This window comes from Megalobrama amblycephala, linkage group LG3 (assembly GCF_018812025.1).
Source record: "Megalobrama amblycephala isolate DHTTF-2021 linkage group LG3, ASM1881202v1, whole genome shotgun sequence".
Lineage (NCBI taxonomy): Eukaryota > Metazoa > Chordata > Actinopteri > Cypriniformes > Xenocyprididae > Megalobrama > Megalobrama amblycephala.
This window is the reverse complement of record NC_063046.1, coordinates 18,074,605-18,092,799: the sequence shown is the minus strand read 5'-3', so window position 1 is coordinate 18,092,799 and position 18,195 is coordinate 18,074,605. Positions and strand designations below refer to the sequence as shown.

Below are 18,195 nucleotides of genomic sequence, written 5' to 3'. Positions count from 1 at the left end.
TTAAAACTTGCAAAACATTTAGAGATGTAAATGCGAATTATATTTAGGTTCTAATTAAACTAAAACACGTTAAATTACAATAAACAGCTTTATTGGAATGTTTTAGAGATTGTAATCCGACTCAGCGAATCGGTTCTCTCGAACAATACATGTCAAAGAATCGGTTCAAGTCTATGATTCAACACATCACTGTCGCTGGGGCGGAGTATTACTGGCCAATGCGCTTCAGCTTTACTGCCGAGTCCACAGCTGAATAACACCCGCTGATTCAGGTAAGAACAGCAATCTCCCTGAATAAAATGTTTGAACAAAACGAGGCATTTTACTTTGAAATACCTGATATATTATGAATGTCTAGTTTATATCAAACAGAATGGATTATATTATCGTGATTGTAAATGTCTCATATCAGTGTGCTGCTTGTGTTCTCACTGCATGCCATCTTTGTTTTGATAAAGTTACGAGTCACTATTGTGAATTGTTACAGCTTCAGTACAAGCCAGTTGATTCTGTAACCTGTTTACCGTGGCAGACACTCAGAAACGGAGTGTGTTTTTGTGAGGGTCCGTTAGCCTGCTAGCCAGTGATGTGACATTTACACTTCACCCCTCTACAGTGTTCGTTTGGAGATCTTCCAGCGTCCGCCCTCTGTCTCTGTTATGACCCCCACCATCACCTGTGCTAAACTCTGCTTGTGGCGATTATGAGATCTGATTTAATCTGTTATGATCTGTATGCGGCTAGTTTAGCGTGTTAGCTGCTAGCGTGAGTGTCAGTGTGTATCTGATGGGCGTCAACATAAACACATCTGTTTGTACCTTTTATATGTTGATTTTGATCATTACAGTTTTGCAATTTAATCGTTTCTTTGAAACAAGAAGTATTTGGCTTTGTCTTACCAGCATTTACTATGGAAAGCAAAGGTTCCGCCAAATTAGTAAAGTCATAATAGAAATCATAAATCAATAAAATAAATCATAAATAAAAATGTAAAAATGTTCTTTTTCAAGCTAAGACTTTTTGTAAATCTTTAGTTAATAATAATGCTCAAGAGTAAGTTATCTTTAATAGTTGTCATAATAATAATTGGCTTCTAATACCAAATTATTGGTTTTATTTTAGTAACATTAACTTAATCAATATAATAATGATACAACATTAACTATGGAATTAACGTTACCATGCCAAATTTTGTTAAATGTGTAACTTGTGGTTTTATTTATTTATTTATTTTTTTTTAAATAATAATAAAAAATCAAGTCACTGAATATGAAGAAAACATTTTGAAACAAATGGATGCCACATTGGTTTTCATGGTTAAAAAATAATTAACTTCTGGCTCTGTACTGTGGTCATTTAGGTTTATTACAATGTTGTTTTGGTTTTGCAGTTCCCAGCAACACCCGTTTTAATACATTTTGTTTTAAAAAAATATATAAGTAAAGCTAATTAAAATATGTAGTTTCGTCTTAACCAACAGACAAAAATATACTTTTAAACAAGCTGTACTTCTAGACAAGTTGTACGTTTTGTGTTTCTCATAGAATATTTGAGCTGTGGTAGCAAGATGGATGCTGACAATGAAGCCAAAGGTAAAGGAACTAAGAATTCCTGGTATTGTCTTTGATTATTATCAAGTTCACTTTTTTTTTTTTTTTTTTTTTTTTTTAAGATGAGATGTACCTCATATATTCTTTTTAGATTTCGAAATACTGACACATTTATGAGCTGGCAGAGAAAATGTTTTTATGTGCGTTGCTCAGACTGTCTTGTAAATTATTTTTTGATTCGGGTGCTGCTCAGACAAAAGCCAGTATAATGTTTCAGTGTAAAAGTTTCATGAAGCTTCAACACATCTCTGCTGCCAATGATTTAATGGAAAAGATTGTTTTGTAGGATCTCTTAAGAAGTTTTGCAAACCTACTGAGAGCAATATTGAAGTATAAACTATAAAATATGAAAGAACAGTGGTGTGTTTCACTGTGCTGAACATGATTTTACGCTTCCTTTAAAGTGGATGTCTGGACTGTGTGCAGAATAAACATGCTTTGAGACATATGACAGATGAATAATGATTTAGTGCATTCATTGTTTTTTTTTTATGTTGGTGATGGCATGTTATTTTCAGGTAAGGTGAGCGACCAGGCGATGCAGAACCCTCAGGCATTGGCAGCTCTTCAGGACAAAATAGACAGTGTCTCACATAGTGCTTCCATCATGGACAGGTAAGCAAGACACAGGCAGTGAAACACTAAGACTGTTTCTTACAAACCAAATTTATAACTTGGGAACCAAAGAGACTAACAGAGCAAACAACATTTCTGTACGCCATTGTTTTTTTTCCTGGTCATGGCATCATGTTTTTATTGTTTCCTAAAGCTATTTCCTGACTGGATGTGTCTCGTATTTCCTGCGTGGAATTTTAAAACTGCACATTGCATTATCATTGTTTCTAATGTTACATAGAGAGACAACCTTGCTAGTGTAATATAACCGTCTGTCTAAGGGGGAAAACTCTAGTCAGGCCATCTGCCTGCCACCTAAAATCTGTCTCTGCATGTTGAGTTCTCACACAGAAGGCAGTCCTAATGGTGTGTGTATACATGTATGTGTGTTTGAGTCAGCTTGAGGATGCCCAGAGAGAGGTCACTCACCCATGAAGGCTAAGTTCGCTCCCTGAATTTGGCTGTAGCTGTAGTGGTCATGAAAATGATGACACGGACAACAATATTTGCACAAAACAGCAATAATCCATTTGTCACTGCAAGACCAAACATAAGGCTTGTGGAAAGGGGGCTGAGTAGAGAGTCAAGCAGTCGACTTTGACTAAAACAAATTCAGCAATTGCAGCACAAACCTTATTATAATGTCTTTGCTGTTTACATGAAGCTTCTGACTTGAGTTCTCAGAGGTTAAGCACACTTTGCGATGTGGTTTGAACAGGGATCTTGTATCTCTTACTCATACTTCAAACCCATCTGTTGACCCCAGAGAGCAGGGAAATGCACCGGTCCAGCTGTGCATTACTGGACACCCATCTGCTCACGCAATGTCTGTCTTCTCTTCCACTCCCAACTTCTGTCCAGCTTACCAAAGTCTGTGAAAAGAAGAGTCAATGCCTTAAAGAATCTTCAGGTCAACAGCACGCACATCGAAGCCAAGTTTTACAAGGAGGTGCATGAGCTGGAGAGAAAGTATAGCGCTCTTTATCAGCCAATATTTGACAAAGTGAGTTTGTGTGTGCATGTATTATTGTGTGTGTGTTTGTGAGATATATATATATATATATATATATACGGAAGAGGATTAGGACCAAGCAATAATAAAAAAATAAAACCATCTTGAGAGTCGAGATTAAAGTTGTTAAATTTTGAGAAAAAAAATCGTTAAATTTTGAGAAAAAAGTCGAAATAAAATGTTGAGAATAAACTCGTTAAATTATGAGAAAAAACTCGTTAAATTTCGAGAAAAAAGTCGAGATAAAATGTTGAGAATAAAGTCATTAAATTACGAGAAAAAAGTCGTTAAATTACGAGAACAAATTCGTTAAATTATGAGAAAAATGTTAAATTTCGAGAAAAGTCGAGATAAAATGTTGAGAATAAACTCATTAAATTATGAGAATAAAGTCATTAAATTATGAGAAAAAACTTGTTAAATTATGAGAACAAATTCGTAATTTAACGACTTTTTTCTCATAATTTAATGACTTTATTCTTAACATTTTATCTCGACTTTTTTCTCGAAATTTAACGAGTTTATTCTCAACATTTTATCTCGACTTTTTTCTCGAAATTTAACACGTTTTTTCTCAACATTTTATCTCGACTTTTTTCTCGAAATTTAACGAGTTTATTCTCAACATTTTATCTCGACTTTTTTTTTAGAAATTTAACGAGTTTTTTCTCGTAATTTAACGAGTTTATTCTCAACATTTTATCTCGACATTTTTCTCGAAATTTAACAACTTTAATCTCTATATATATTAGGGCTGACACTAACAATTATCTTGGTAATCGAGTAATAGGTTGATTATTTTGATGAGTAATCAGATATTTTTGTGGTAATAAAAATAGACCTGAACAAACAATAATCTTTAAAATGACTAAAAATACATATTTAATAACAATAAGGAAATAATATTTGGTTCAAAATATCAAAAGCAATGACTCGTATGGTTTTATAGAAGAACATTTAAAATACATAATATAATATAAACAATCAACTCATGTACATTATGTATTATATCAAATGCCTGCAAAGAGCACCAACGGTCTGGTGTTGTTACACTTTACAACAGATCAAATCCCTCTTTTATATTGGTCAAATGACATTTAATTCAAATGTTCACATGATCTTTAATATTTGGCAACTTCTTTATGATAGATATGCTACGGCCACTGTAATTGAATATGGACATCAAAACATGCTAACTCAGACCAAGGGTTTAAACTTTTATTTTGAAATCGCAATGAAAGTCTCAGAGACTTTGCTATAGTAAAGAATCTTAAAAATATGACCCACACTTAATAAGAATCACAAGCTGAAGTGTTGTGAAACACACAAAGACTGTTTATAGACAACCTGTCTGTCTGAAGGTTTTATAGACAGATTCTTATTAAATGTGGATCGTATTTCAGGATTCTTTACCATAGCAAAGTCTCTGAGATCCTGACTCCTTGTACTTCTGGAGACTCCAGGTAGTTTGTCATTCTGGTAAATGGTGGCAATGAAAATTAAAGGGTTCCTGATAGTTTCACACATCTTCACCTTAATTCCTGCTTTTTTTTTTTTCTTTTTTTTGCAGTTAATGTGTCTTTTCTTCGTGTTCTGTTTTTGTATTACCCTGCTGAACCAACGAGCATTTTGCTGTCCTTTTGCTGTCAGAAAAGAAACTTGCATGAGTTCATTAGTTAACATTAGTTAACTACATTAGTTTACATGAACTAATAATGAACTGAACTTACACAGCATTTATTAATCTTTGTTACTAATTTACTACATTTACTAATACATTATTAAAATCTTGTTAACATTAGTTAATGCACTGTGAACTAACATGAACAAACAATGAACAACTGTATTTTAATTAACTAACGTTAACGAAGATTAGTAAATGCAGTAAAAAATGTATTGCTCATGGTTAGTTCATGTTAGTTAATACATTAACTAATGAACCTTATTGTAAAGTGTTACCCTATAATTGAATCAAAGCCTTTGTGAATTCACAATAGCACTAGGCTATAATATGGTTTTTAATGGTTTTAATACATGGTGTAGCCTTAAAAAAACGGTCTAATAATGAGGTTGATGGATTCTCGTCAGTGGAATTCCGGTAATTTGCAGGTTACTTGACACAGGTAAATTGCATTCAAGGATTTTTTAAAACCGAGTATTCGAATTTAATCTAGGAATTGTGACAGCCCTATATATAATTCTCTTATTATATTATAATGCATAACTATGTATTACATAAAAATATATTTTGTGTATGACAGACAGAAAAACAATTACAAAATAAATTTCTCTGATTGGCCTGCTATTGCCGAACAATCTTCCTCAGTGTCCTGTAGACTCTAAAGCACAGAAAATCTCTTGAACTGAATGCAAACGTTCATTTGTCTGCCTGGGTAATATGATATTTTGTGTTTCTAGAGAAGAAACATCGTCTCTGGAGAAGTGGAACCAACTGATGAGGAGTGTGAATGGCAGAGTGACCATGAGGATGAAGCAGCATTAGCAGTGATTATTATCTGTCCACTCACATTCAAATCAGACCTGATACTGACAGAAGAGCAGTTCTCCAAGGCAGACTTTTCTTTTTCAGGAAGATCTGAAGAATAAAGCGGCAATAGAGGAAAAGATAGAAGATGCTAATGAGGAGAAGCCCAAGGGAATTCCAGAGTTCTGGCTCACCATATTCCGGAGTGTGGACATGTTGAGCGATATGCTGCAGGTGAACCAGCAGAACATCAGATATTCAACAGAAACCTTCTCTGAATTCTCTGTTCTATTCTGATGAATGATTATTTAATGTTTGCTCTCACCCTGTAACCTTGGAAAGACAATATACAACTTAATATTATGAATGTGAATACAGTTATTTATTTATTCAAAAAATATTAATACATTTTCATGAAAAAGACATGGTAATATTCAAACACCTTTTTTTCCAGCACATTTAAAATGAAAAGAAAGCTTGTGCTCTTTCTCAACAGGAGCATGATGAACCAATTCTTAAACATCTTCAAGATATTAAAGTGATATTTTCTGGTCCTGATCAGCCTATGGTAAGGACAATAATTTAAAGGTTTATGATGATTTTATATTGAACCCTGTGAACATGATGTTCTAGATGTGTTTTTGTCATATTATGACATTTTGTCATATTGCTAACTGCTGGAAAATCAGAAATATATATATATATATATATATATATATATATCTTTTTTTTTTTTTTTTTTTTTTAACAGAGCTTCACATTAGAGTTCTATTTTGAACCCAATGAATACTTCACCAACACAGTCCTCACAAAAGTTTACAAAATGAAGTCGGAGCCAGATGCAGATGATCCATTTTCATTCGAGGGACCAGAAATCATCGACTGCGAGGGGTGAGCAGTTAGTCATCTCAAACAATATTTGCTCGGATCTTCAACAGACTTTCACACTTTTTCATTATTCATGATTTCTCCTGTTGGCAGGTGTGAAATTGATTGGCACAAGGGCAAAGATGTGACGGTTAAAACAATCAAGAAGAAGCAGAAGCACAAAGGCAGAGGGACAGCGAGGGTCATCACCAAACAAGTGCCCAATGACTCCTTTTTCAACTTTTTCAACCCTATTAAAGGTATGCAATATGTCATCTATCAATATGTCAATAAGTCACCTTTATTTTTATAGCACTTTATACAATGCAGATTGTTTCAAAGCTGCTTTACAGGGATAAACAGGATAATAATGAATCAGTGATGCAAACAGTGTTCGGCTGTAAACAGCTCTAATAAGAAAAAAGTGTCATTGTTTAGCTGAAGTCAGTTCAGTGTTGATTCAGTTCCGTTTTAAAGATCATCAATTATTAAATTAGTTCAATTACGCCACAAAAAAATCTTCAGCATTTGTTTTTTTATTAATCAAACTATATATACAAAACAACTTTAAGCAAATTGTTTTAAATGCCATCTAAATGAATTCTACATTTAAATAATAAACTTTATATACAACAAAATAAACTTTACATACAATAAAAATAAAGAGCCTTAGACTCAAAAAGGGCCTCAAAGTGTGAAAAAGCACCTGATGGAGTTTGAACTTCACATCAAAAGCTTCTTTGGATTCATAAATTTGCCAGTATAGACATTCCTGCTCTGCTACGCAAAATGGGGTCCCTTGCATTCAACGCACGCGGGAGCCACACCGTGATGATGTCATTTTGCGGTGAGGCATAAGGCAGAGGAAGTAAATACAGGGAGTGCAGAATTATTAGGCAAGTTGATTTTCTGATCATATTTTTTTCCCAAGCACATTTTACCAATTCCAATCCACATCAATCTTAATAACTACTATTAATATTGTTTTTAATCATTTATAAGTGATATATAATTGTTCATGAAGGCTGGAAATGAAAAATGCCTTATATTCAGTTGTGCAGAATTATTAGGCAAGTTTTCTTTTACAGGCAAAATGAGCCAAAAAAGAGATTTAACTCAGACTGAAAAGTCAAAAATTATTAAATACTCATGAGAAGGACGCAATACTAATGCAATACTAGAAATTGCAAAGTTAAAGCATGACCAAGGGACAGCAAAATGCTCATTGGGTCAGCGGGGTCAGACAAAAACAGGTGGAAAAGAAAAGACACGTTAACTGCAAAATAATTAAGAATTATGTGTGAAACCATCAGGAACCCTTTAGTCTCCAGCGCCACCATTTTCCAGAACTGAAACCTACCTGGAGTCTCCAGAAGTGCAAGGTCTCAGGATCTCAGAGACTTAGGTTAGCTAAAGAATCCTAAAAAATGACCCGCACTTGATAAGAATCACAAGCTGAAGTGTTATAAAATACATGAAGACTGGGTTTTTATAGGCCTTATAAACAGACAGCTTGAGAGTGACTCCTGAAGGACCAGCACCACATCCTCTTGTACCACCGTTTGAAGAATTTATCTTCCAGAATCTGGCAGTAAGTTTTGGAAGATCATTTTTAGTCCATCTCTGCAAGACAGACATTTCAGGATAAGAGATGGACTAAAAGTGAACTCAAACACCTTACTGCCAGATTCTGGATAAATTCTTCAAACAGTGGTACAAGAGGATGTGGTGCTGGTCCATCAGGAGTCATTCTCAAGCTGTCTGTCTATAAGCCCTATTAAAACCCAGTCTTCATGTATTTTATAACACTTCAGCTTGTGATTCTTATCAAGTGCAGGTCATTTTTTAGGATTCTTTAGCTAACCTAAGTCTCTGAGATCCTAACACCTTGCACTTCTGGAGACTCCAGGTAGGTTGCAGCTCTGGAAAATGGTGGCGCTGGAGACTAAAGGGTTCCTGATGGTTTCACACTTAATTCTTCACCTTAATTCTTAATTATTTTGCAGTTAACGTGTCTTTTCTTTTCCACCTGTTTTTGTCTGACCCCGCTGACCCAATGAGCATTTTGCTGTCCCTTGGTCATGCTTTAACTTTGCAATTTCTAGTATTGCATTAGTATTGCGTCCTTCTCATGAGTATTTAATAATTTTTGACTTTTCAGTCTGAGTTAAATCTCTTTTTTGGCTCATTTTGCCTGTAAAAGAAAACTTGCCTAATAATTCTGCACACCTGAATATAAGGCATTTTTCATTTCCAGCCTTCATGAACAATTATATATCACTTATAAATGATTAAAAACAATATTAATAGTAGTTATTAAGATTGATGTGGATTGGAATTGGTAAAATGTGCTTGGGAAAAAAATATGATCAGAAAATCAACTTGCCTAATAATTCTGCACTCCCTGTATGATCACCACTGTGTGATGTCACGATAAGTTTCAGTATGGTTCTTTAACTGAGTTTAGTTTAGGTGTTACTGTTTCTTTAGGTTCCTTGTTATATCTCATTTTCACTTTATTCTGAATTAACATTATTTACAGCTATATCCCCGGTTTCACAGTTAAGGCTTAAAGTCCCAGACTAAAATGCATGTTTGAGCTGTTTTAACTGAAATCTTAAAATATGTCAGTACCATTGTTTTGTCTCAAGAAGCACACCAGTAATGTTTTTTTTTTTCTAAGGCATGTTTTAAAAAAAGTTACTTAAATGCCCTAATTGAACTAAGAGGAATCAAGCTGAATTCTAAGAAAAGAGTAATTTAGTTCAAGCTAGAGTAATCTTAATCTAAGCCTTGTCTGTGAAACCAGGCCATAGTGTTGCATAAGCCCTCTTAAATTTTGATTGTACACTTTGTTCCAGTGAGCCGGTGGTTTGCATTAAAGGATTAGTCCACTTTTAAATACACTTTTCCTGATAAATTTACTCACCCCCATGTCATCCAAGATGTTCAGGTCTTTCTTTCGTCAGTTGAAAAGAAATGAAGGTTTTTGAGGAAAACATTCCAGGATTATTCTCCTTACAGTGGATTTCAATGGCTACCAACAGGTTGAAGGTCAAAATTACAATTTCAGTGCAGCTTCAAGGGCTTTAAACGATCCCAGACGATGAATAAGGGTCTTATCTAGCGAATCGATCGGTCATTTTCGAAAAAAATACAACCGTTTATGCTTTATAAACAAAATATCGCCTTGAACGTACTTTCTGCTTCCGCATTCTTCATAACGCTTACGCTGAATGTCCTACGCCTTCCCTATTCAAGTTACGGAAAAAAGCGAAACTGGCGCCACGTTCGTTCCGTAAGTAGAATAGGGAAGGCGTAGAACATTCAGCGTAAGCGTTGAAGAATGCGGAAGTGGAAAGTACGTTCAAGGCGATATTTTGTTTATAAAGCATAAACGGTTGTATTTTTTTTTCGAAAATGACCGATCGATTCACTAGATAAGACCCTTATTTCTCATCTGGGATCGTGTAAAGCCCTTGAAGCTGCACTGAAACTGTAATTTTGACCTTCAATCTGTTGGTAGCCATTGAAATCCACTGTAAGGAGAAAAATCCTGGAATGTTTTCCTCAAAAACCTTCATTTCTTTTCGACTGACGAAAGAAAGACATGAACATCTTGGATGACAGGGGGGTGAGTAAATTTATCAGGAAAAGTGTATTTAAAAGTGGACTAATCCTTTAAGTAATTCTCAGATTAATATTTATATTCTGTCGTTCAGATGTTTTACATACTACAGGTTTACTTTTTTCAATCACATGAAGTCACCAATATTTTTTTTTTCTGTTTTAGTTTCACCAGATAAAGAGTTGGTGAGTATCTTGTTTCTTTATTCTTTCTGGTTTTAGCTCATCCTGTTTAGTTTTATCTAGGCATTTAGTTTGTGTGATACCAATTATATGTGAATTGAGGGTTTTGTAGTCTGAAAAATATGACGTTGCCTGCCTTATCCACTATCATGCCTTCTGATAGACACGAGTGGTTAGTTTACTTTGAAAGTTTAGAGAATCATTCCAGAGATCTAGATATAATAATCAGACTTATTTTTTTCAGTTGATCTGAGCAGTTGATATAATTCCTTTGTGTTCAACAGGATGAGGATTCAGAGTACACCTTAGCCACAGATTTTGAAATTGGTCATTTCTTCAGGGAAAGAATCGTTCCGAGAGCAGTTTTGTATTTCACAGGAGAAGCTCTGGAGGATGATGAAAGTGTACGTATTTTCAAACAACGGTTTCTTGTCTTACGATGTCTGTGGTTCCGCAGAGTAGTTCCAGTGTGCATTCATTTATAATATACTTTCATTCATTCATTTGTTTGTGTCTGCCGATGCAGTTTGAGGAGGAGGAACTGGATGAGGGTGAAGAGGAGGTGAGTTCACCATATACATGGTGTTGAAGATAAATGGAGCAATCAGTATTTTATAAAACTTCACAACTAAATAAAAGATGTTTTGTGAAAAGGACCAAGATGAGGAGGATGAGGACGATGAAGAGGAGGGAGATTCCAAGGTCAGTTCGGATTTAGATTATAACTTGATCTGAATTAGTTGAATTTGAAAAGGAATTGCTGCATTGTCTCTTTGTTCAGCATTCCTCACTCTCTGTAACTTAATTTTCTGTTCTGTTTTTTTTCTTTGGATGAATGTTTGTGGTCTATTTGCATGTTTGATGATTAATGATGATTGTGGTTGTTTTCTACCTCCTGTTCTGCCCTAGTGACAGGCATAAGTCATTCTCACCTCATACATTTCTAGGTAAGAGAGAAATGTCATGAGTCCATTTTAACCTTTTGCCTTCATATCCCCCTCGGCCTCATCCCTCTTTTTACGTCTGCTATCCCATCCCCACAGCAACCCTGTAACATAATATTTAGCCACTCATTTCATATCATATTATTAAGGCCTTGCCCAAACATGACTGTAAAAGAACAGAGAAGAGGACAATATCACGACTGCTGTATTAGAGAATTTGGGACATCTATTTTGCTCCATGTAGTCTTTTTTTTTTCACCACGATCTTGCTTAATACTTTTTGATGGTTTTTAGTAGATCAAGAACATTTCCAGCTCAGATTTGTGCCATCCTTTTTTGAATACCATAATATCTTTCTCTAACTTATTTCACATCCACCTATTCAAGGTGATACTATACCACAAAGCACAGACTTGAGGTCTAAGCTGACATTAGACCCTGATCCTCGAGTGCTTCAGTTTTGGTGTTTCTTGTCTTATGTCATATATTAAAGGGATCATATCATACACTACTGTTCAAATGTTTGAGATAAATTTTTTCTTAAGCACCAAATCAGCATATTAGAATGATTTCTGAAGGATGTCAAAGACTTGATATATACAAATATGGTGCCACTCGTATTACTATGAATTGGAGAAAGTGCAACATGCAATATGGCAGAATAAGCCCCGCCTTCTAAATAAAAGAGTTAATTACTAAAGTCATTGTGTCTTTAGATGCACCAGTTGCTATTGAGCTGCTATGGAGCTGCACTTGCATGACTAAAATAGCTGTCCGAGAGGCATTTCAAAGATGGCCGCCGAGTGAAATGACTTGCTTGAAAGGGACTTTGATCATGTGACACAGGAGACTGGAGTAATGGCAGCTGAAAATTAAGCTTTGCCATCATAGTAATAAATTACACTTTAAAATACAATAATATTGAAAACAGTTATTTAAAATTGTACAATATTACAGTTTTTACTGTATTTTTGATCAAATAAATGCAGACTTTGTGAGCTTAAGAAACTTTAAAAACATTAGCTTAACATTATCTTGAACAGTAGTGTACATTCTTTTCTTTTTTTCTTTTTTTTTTCCCTATGGTCCACTTATAATGTTAGTCAACCTGTTTTTCTTGACCATTTCAGTCACTTCGCCATGACTGGATGGACCAAAGGAATGCTGTGTAAATGTGGGTGGTCATGTTAATATTTTAGGCTTATAGAGACAGAAACTGAAGGATTTCAGAATGAGTTTTAGCAGTTTATTAGTGGTCTCCCTGCATGGGAGAGGAAGTTTTGAGGGTTTTTTTTTCTTAATAAATCAACCTTTTTTTTTTTTTTTTTTTCTCAAAAGTTGAAGGGATATTTATCATAGGACCCGTAATGCAAAACAACTGCTTCAGACAACACTTTTTCTTCCGGTGGATCGGGCTGTGGTGAAACACGCTTTCTCCCATTTAGTGATAGTGATGTATCTGCAATACAAAAGAGTGGTGATTCACTTTAGATTCCTTCTTACTTTTATCTTAATTAATGACTGCATTCACATTGTTGATCCTACAGATGCCTAGAGAGATGTGTCAGTGTAAATGTGCTTTCATTAGCCACTCTTCTGTGATGAAGATATATCTCCCTTTCTCTTTCTCCTGCACTCTTCCTGCCTCAACTTACAGATACCGTATTAAGTTATTGAATAAAAAATTCTCTTTCTCCTCCGTCCCTATCTTTTATCTCTTTTCTAGCCCGGGGATCCTCAGCCTGCAGAGTGCAAACAACAGTAGTTTGGAGCGCTCACTCCTGCCACTGTCAAACCCCATCAGCTCTGTAGTGCTGCATACAATCTCTGCCGAGCACACCGTCCAACAAAACAAAACATGATGATGCAGTACATTGGAAAACAAGTTTTTTTTTTTGTTGTTGTTTTTTGTTTAATCCAGCAGAATTAGCTTACTTTAAATTTCACTTGCTATAACAACAAACAGTATAGATAAATTGGGCAATTCCACATTACAGTCTGCCTCAGAGTGAAATATATATATATTTCATAAAACTATTTTTTAATTCATGATTTAGGCATTTACAGACATAATGACTTCAGACATGCTGTTGCATAGCCAAAAAAAAAAAAGAAAAAAAGTTGACTTGCACAGTCTTGCATTTTTGTTTAACTTGCAAGCATTGTGTCTTCACATTCACACAGGTGAAATTTTAAACCTGAATTGAAATAAATGGGATTGTATTCTAACTTCCTGTGCACATGTAACCTTTGTCAAGGTTGTTTGTATTTAACAAATAGTTTCTTTTCTCAATTTTGAAGTGTTCTGTGTCATGGGCATAACCTTTTTTTACACAGCATATATCTATTTATGTACTTTTTGAACAAAACAGCATGTTTATGCACTTATTTATTTATGGAAATGTGTGGACAGTTGCTAGCTAGCTAACCAAACCAACTAATGTATCGATGATACCTTGCAGGCGTCAAGTAGTTGTGTTTAATCATATCCGGCTTCTTTACTGACATTTTTATCTTTCTGTTGAAGATCATAATTTAAAAAAAATGAATTCCTGCACTCCACTACTTTAAGTACCTATATACTTAATTGATGCAGTCTAATTTTGTTTATATGTACCTAAGTCTAAGTTATATCCATAATGCTGGAATTGCTCAATTTAGATATGTAGTAGACAAAGACGATAGGGCGAAAGTCCACTGCCAATGGTCACTGAATTCTGAGTGAACTGCAGATGATTACATGTCCTGAAAGTCACATGTTTTATGTGATCACATTCTCAAGGCCGTTTTCTGAGATACAACATCACACCCCAAAGTTGACTGAATAATTTATTTTGTGACTTTATCTCATAGGTTACTCAGGGTTTTTTATGCCAATATGACAGTGTGCGAGTATCCAGCATTGTGAAACTGTTGATATCTAACTTGCTTAATGTTCTCTTTTGTCTTGTAAAAGTCTTTTAGTTATTACAGAGTTATTTATATATCTTTTTTCCCATCTTTTTATTATTGTTTTGAACTCTGTGTTGGTCTTGTGCTTCTTGGTGGATCCCTAAGAGAATATGTTTTGCTGATGTATGTACTGTACCCAGTTGATTATAGCCCCTTTTAGCATTTTAAAAATGCTTTTGCTGTACTGCCCAAGCACTTACTAAAAAGAAAATAATTAAACATGTTTATTGCCAAAGAGAGTGATCTGATTTCCCTTTACGATAACCATTTCTTTGTCAAAGTGTTTCAGGTCTGCGTTTCATTCAAAATAATTTGACGGAAATTAATACTAAAGAATACACTTTATTTTGAAGGAATATTTCAAGTTCAATACAAGTTAAGCTCAATCCAACAGCAAAAATGTGAAACTTTTACAAGATTTACATTGTTCTTTGTTGATGTGAAAGGTCCATGCTTTGGGATTGATTGTTTCCAGTCCACCTTTGTTTCTGCTCAGTGTATAATAGGATGAAATCAGGTTCACTTATGAGGACTGAAGTGCTCAGACTGAAAGAAGTCAATGTATGATAGTACAAGACATTGAGTTACAAGAATAATATTAAGTTGTATTTCCTCTACACTAACTGTTACAATGTGTGACTAGCATTTTACCATTATGCTTCCATGAATGTCACAACTTAATTATTTTTAAATTATTAAAAAACTTAAGTTATAAATGATTCATCTGTTGTGACAGTTCTCTGGCATTATTTGTAAAGGGTGGTAATGACATCAGCATGCAAAAATTACAGTTTCTTAAAAAGCACATTCCTATTTTAGTCTTATTAGAATGAAACTGCCATTTTCTTATTCCCTAATCTTAGTCAAGTACATCTCCATATTTTTATATTGTTTGCAACAGTTAGTTATCATAGAATGACTACAAAATGCTAAATACTATTACTAAATAGGCTAATTAATACATCATACTGCATTATTATGATGCTAAACAGTCATCCAGACAATGTCTGCTGTCTTCTAACGTCAAATCTAAAGACATGCTGTTATAGGTGTCAGAGATGTTTGTTATAGGTGCATTTTGGTAGTATCGTCTGTAGGGGGCTGTGTATCCACTTTCTCCACGACTCAATGCTTGTCGATGCATTTTTAAGCAAAGAGAACCCCCTTATCGCATTCACATGACATCTGTCATTCATTTTAATAAGCACTTTTCAAATATGTACCATGCACAGCGATGACATCTCTGTTATGTCTTTTAAAGCTTAGATGACAGATTTCATATCTTCTCCAGGACAAAAGGCCAGCTTGACTCGCTGATACAGGCTGAAGAATGCCTATCCTAAAGAGGGAAAGGAGTGACATGCCAATCGGTTTCCAATGTCTAGTTTGCAAGAAACCAGTTAAGTCAGCTGATTTTGACCTAGTGAGTTACACATGGAGAGTCAAAAATATATATATTTTTTTGTGTCAGTTTTCAAGCACACAAGAGTCTTCACTGTCCTTAATATCCTGTCACTAAACTGCAGGTGATGTCAGTGTCTCTCCTATTCGCTCTCCTCCAGAGGGACTGAAATAGGTCTTATCGCCATGACAAATGTATACTAGCCTACTAGCAAAAGTTTGGGGGTGTAAAACTTTTTTTTCCCTATGTTTTTGAATGAAGTATTTCATGTGCACCACCAAGGCTACATTTATTTGATTAAAAATACGGTAAAATTATGAAATATTACAATTTAAAATGTGTTTTCTATTTGAATATATTTTAGAATTTAATTTATTCCAGTGGTGGCAAAGCTGAATTTTTTTAGCAGCCCAATGTCACATGATCCTTCAGAAATCATTCTAATATGCTGATTTCCTGCTCAAGAAACATTTTATTATTATCATTGTTGAAAACAGTTGTGCTGTTATATATATATATAAAATATTCAGGAGGTTTTGATGAATAGAAAGTTAAGAAAAACATTAATTTGTAATTGAACATTTTTTGCAACAATTTTATTAATTTAATGTCTCCTTGCTGATTAAAGGTGATAGAGAGGATTTTTTCGTCGACTGAGAATCCAAAGACTGTTAGTGAGTTTTTGAAATGAGCGCATGCGTAAGAACAGCCCCCCTCCTTCACAGCTCATTTCAAAGGAACGCCTCCCAAAACTCGTGCACGCGTATTGGAACACGAGTGTTTACCACCGGCATTCGCTGTGTCGTGTTTTTTTGGATTCATTATGTCGGACTCACCGCAGGTAACTCATAATCTGCAGTTGTTACTCCTGTCTCCTGACAAAAACATTGCATGCGGCACCTGTGGATTGTGGAAAGTTACTGGAGCGCGCAGCCGCGCTTGTCTCTCACAAGGAACGTCACGGCAGTGATTGACAAGCCAGAGGGCCAATCGTTTACGCGATGATCGCGTAAACGACTGGCTGATGTTTTTAAGGCCCTACCTCGTGCACAGATGATGTATATTAATATTATTACTTTCAGTGCACCTAATAAATAGTCTTTTATCATTTAGTAAAGACAGTTTCAAGTAATATTGCAAAAATGTATAAAACAAAACATCCTCTTTAGCACCTTTAAATAAAAACGTATTAACCCCAAACTTTTGAACAGTAGTCTGCTTCTGTTCACATGCTTCTATGTATAATAAATAAAAGATGAAAAGAGAAAACATAACAAAAAAGTCAAAAAAAAATTCAGGAAGGCCTATCCAGCAAAATCTTTATTAGTTGCTTTCTTCTACTGAATCTGTTTCTTATACTGAATCTTTCTATTTCTTTCTCTTATTCATATTTTTTTCTGTTAGCGTCCTTTAAACTTCCTGTCCTGTCCTGTCCTTGTCTGTATCTCCTCTGTCCTCCCCCTATAATGGTCCCCTTCTGCTTTGATTAATTTCACTTATTTATTTATATTATTATAAATTATTTTATTTTCCTAAATACCAGACCTTAAAAAGGAAACCTTCAGAGTTTTTGAAGCTCTGTGTGTCTCATTTTCATCTATTGTGTGCTGACACGTCTCATCTTGGGCTCTATTTTGCATTCAGATTTTGTTGTTTATGTCTCTACACTACAACCTTTATTCACCTCAATCTCATCCCTTCCCTCCTCGCCATTTTTCTTCCTCCCTCTGCCATTCTGCTGTCTTTCTCTTCCCTTTAGCCCCCCTCCTCCCCCTCCATATACCCGTTGATGAATATTCATCAGGTTAAGTCGGACTATTACTCTTCACAGGTTTTGTTAGGAGCAGTGTGTTAATGACATTCAGTAGAGAGTCCAAATGTAGATAAGTGTACTCTGGGAAAGGGTTTCCCTCCCGCTGGCTAACAACGCTCCCATTTATGGGATGTTCATGATGGCACGGTGGTCAGCCGCACTGGACGGATTCCTCCTGTCTCTAGCATGCACTCCTTTACGAGCATTTAAAATCCACTTTTATGCTCATTTTGATGAGAGTTCCCTCTCTATTTAACCACTGTCCTCCTCTTCTTCACTATACGGGAAAATAGGGTCATGTTCATGGTTCCATCAATGGCATCTTTGTGATGCATTTTTATGCAAACCTATCTTAGAACGGATGGATTTAAGTCTATGTAGATTTATGCGAGTATAGTGGGTCTAGTATTGATGGACAGGCTATCGAGGAGGTAGAATCCCTTTGAGGGTGGATCTCCACTGAGCTGTGTACATTGTTAATGGGAAGGGCTGGACACAGCCAGGTTTTGTGTGTCTAATGAGTGGTTTGCCTGAGGAGGAGACAGAACTGCTGCTGTCCCTCTGCTGTCTGCCACTCCCACTCTGCTTTTGTCCAAATGTATCTCAACACTCTCTTTCTCTCTTATTCTCACTTAAACAGGTTAAGAGTTGGTCTTTTGTGTCTTTATGCCAATCAGAGTGATCA

The 18,195-nt window shown here is 35.2% G+C and overlaps 1 protein-coding gene across 5 annotated transcripts; it reads left to right on the top strand.

The window, feature by feature from the left end:
* Positions 1 to 160: 160 nt before the first annotated feature.
* On the top strand, positions 161 to 14,530 carry nap1l4b (nucleosome assembly protein 1-like 4b). Of its 5 annotated transcripts, none has more exons than XM_048184385.1 (15): positions 161 to 272; positions 1,545 to 1,592; positions 2,129 to 2,225; positions 3,087 to 3,228; positions 5,656 to 5,742; positions 5,828 to 5,956; positions 6,219 to 6,290; positions 6,474 to 6,613; positions 6,704 to 6,849; positions 10,383 to 10,402; positions 10,684 to 10,803; positions 10,926 to 10,961; positions 11,054 to 11,101; positions 11,309 to 11,346; positions 13,070 to 14,530. In XM_048184385.1, the coding sequence occupies exons 2-14, from the start codon at positions 1,568 to 1,570 to the stop codon at positions 11,309 to 11,311; spliced, it is 1,065 nt and encodes a 354-aa protein (XP_048040342.1). In that variant the 5' UTR covers positions 161 to 272; positions 1,545 to 1,567; the 3' UTR covers positions 11,312 to 11,346; positions 13,070 to 14,530. The 5 variants fall into 5 exon arrangements, with proteins under 5 accessions (XP_048040342.1, XP_048040340.1, XP_048040339.1 ...); XM_048184383.1 differs by having other exon boundaries at positions 11,039 to 11,101; XM_048184382.1 differs by lacking the exon at positions 11,309 to 11,346.
* Positions 14,531 to 18,195: the final 3,665 nt, after the last annotated feature.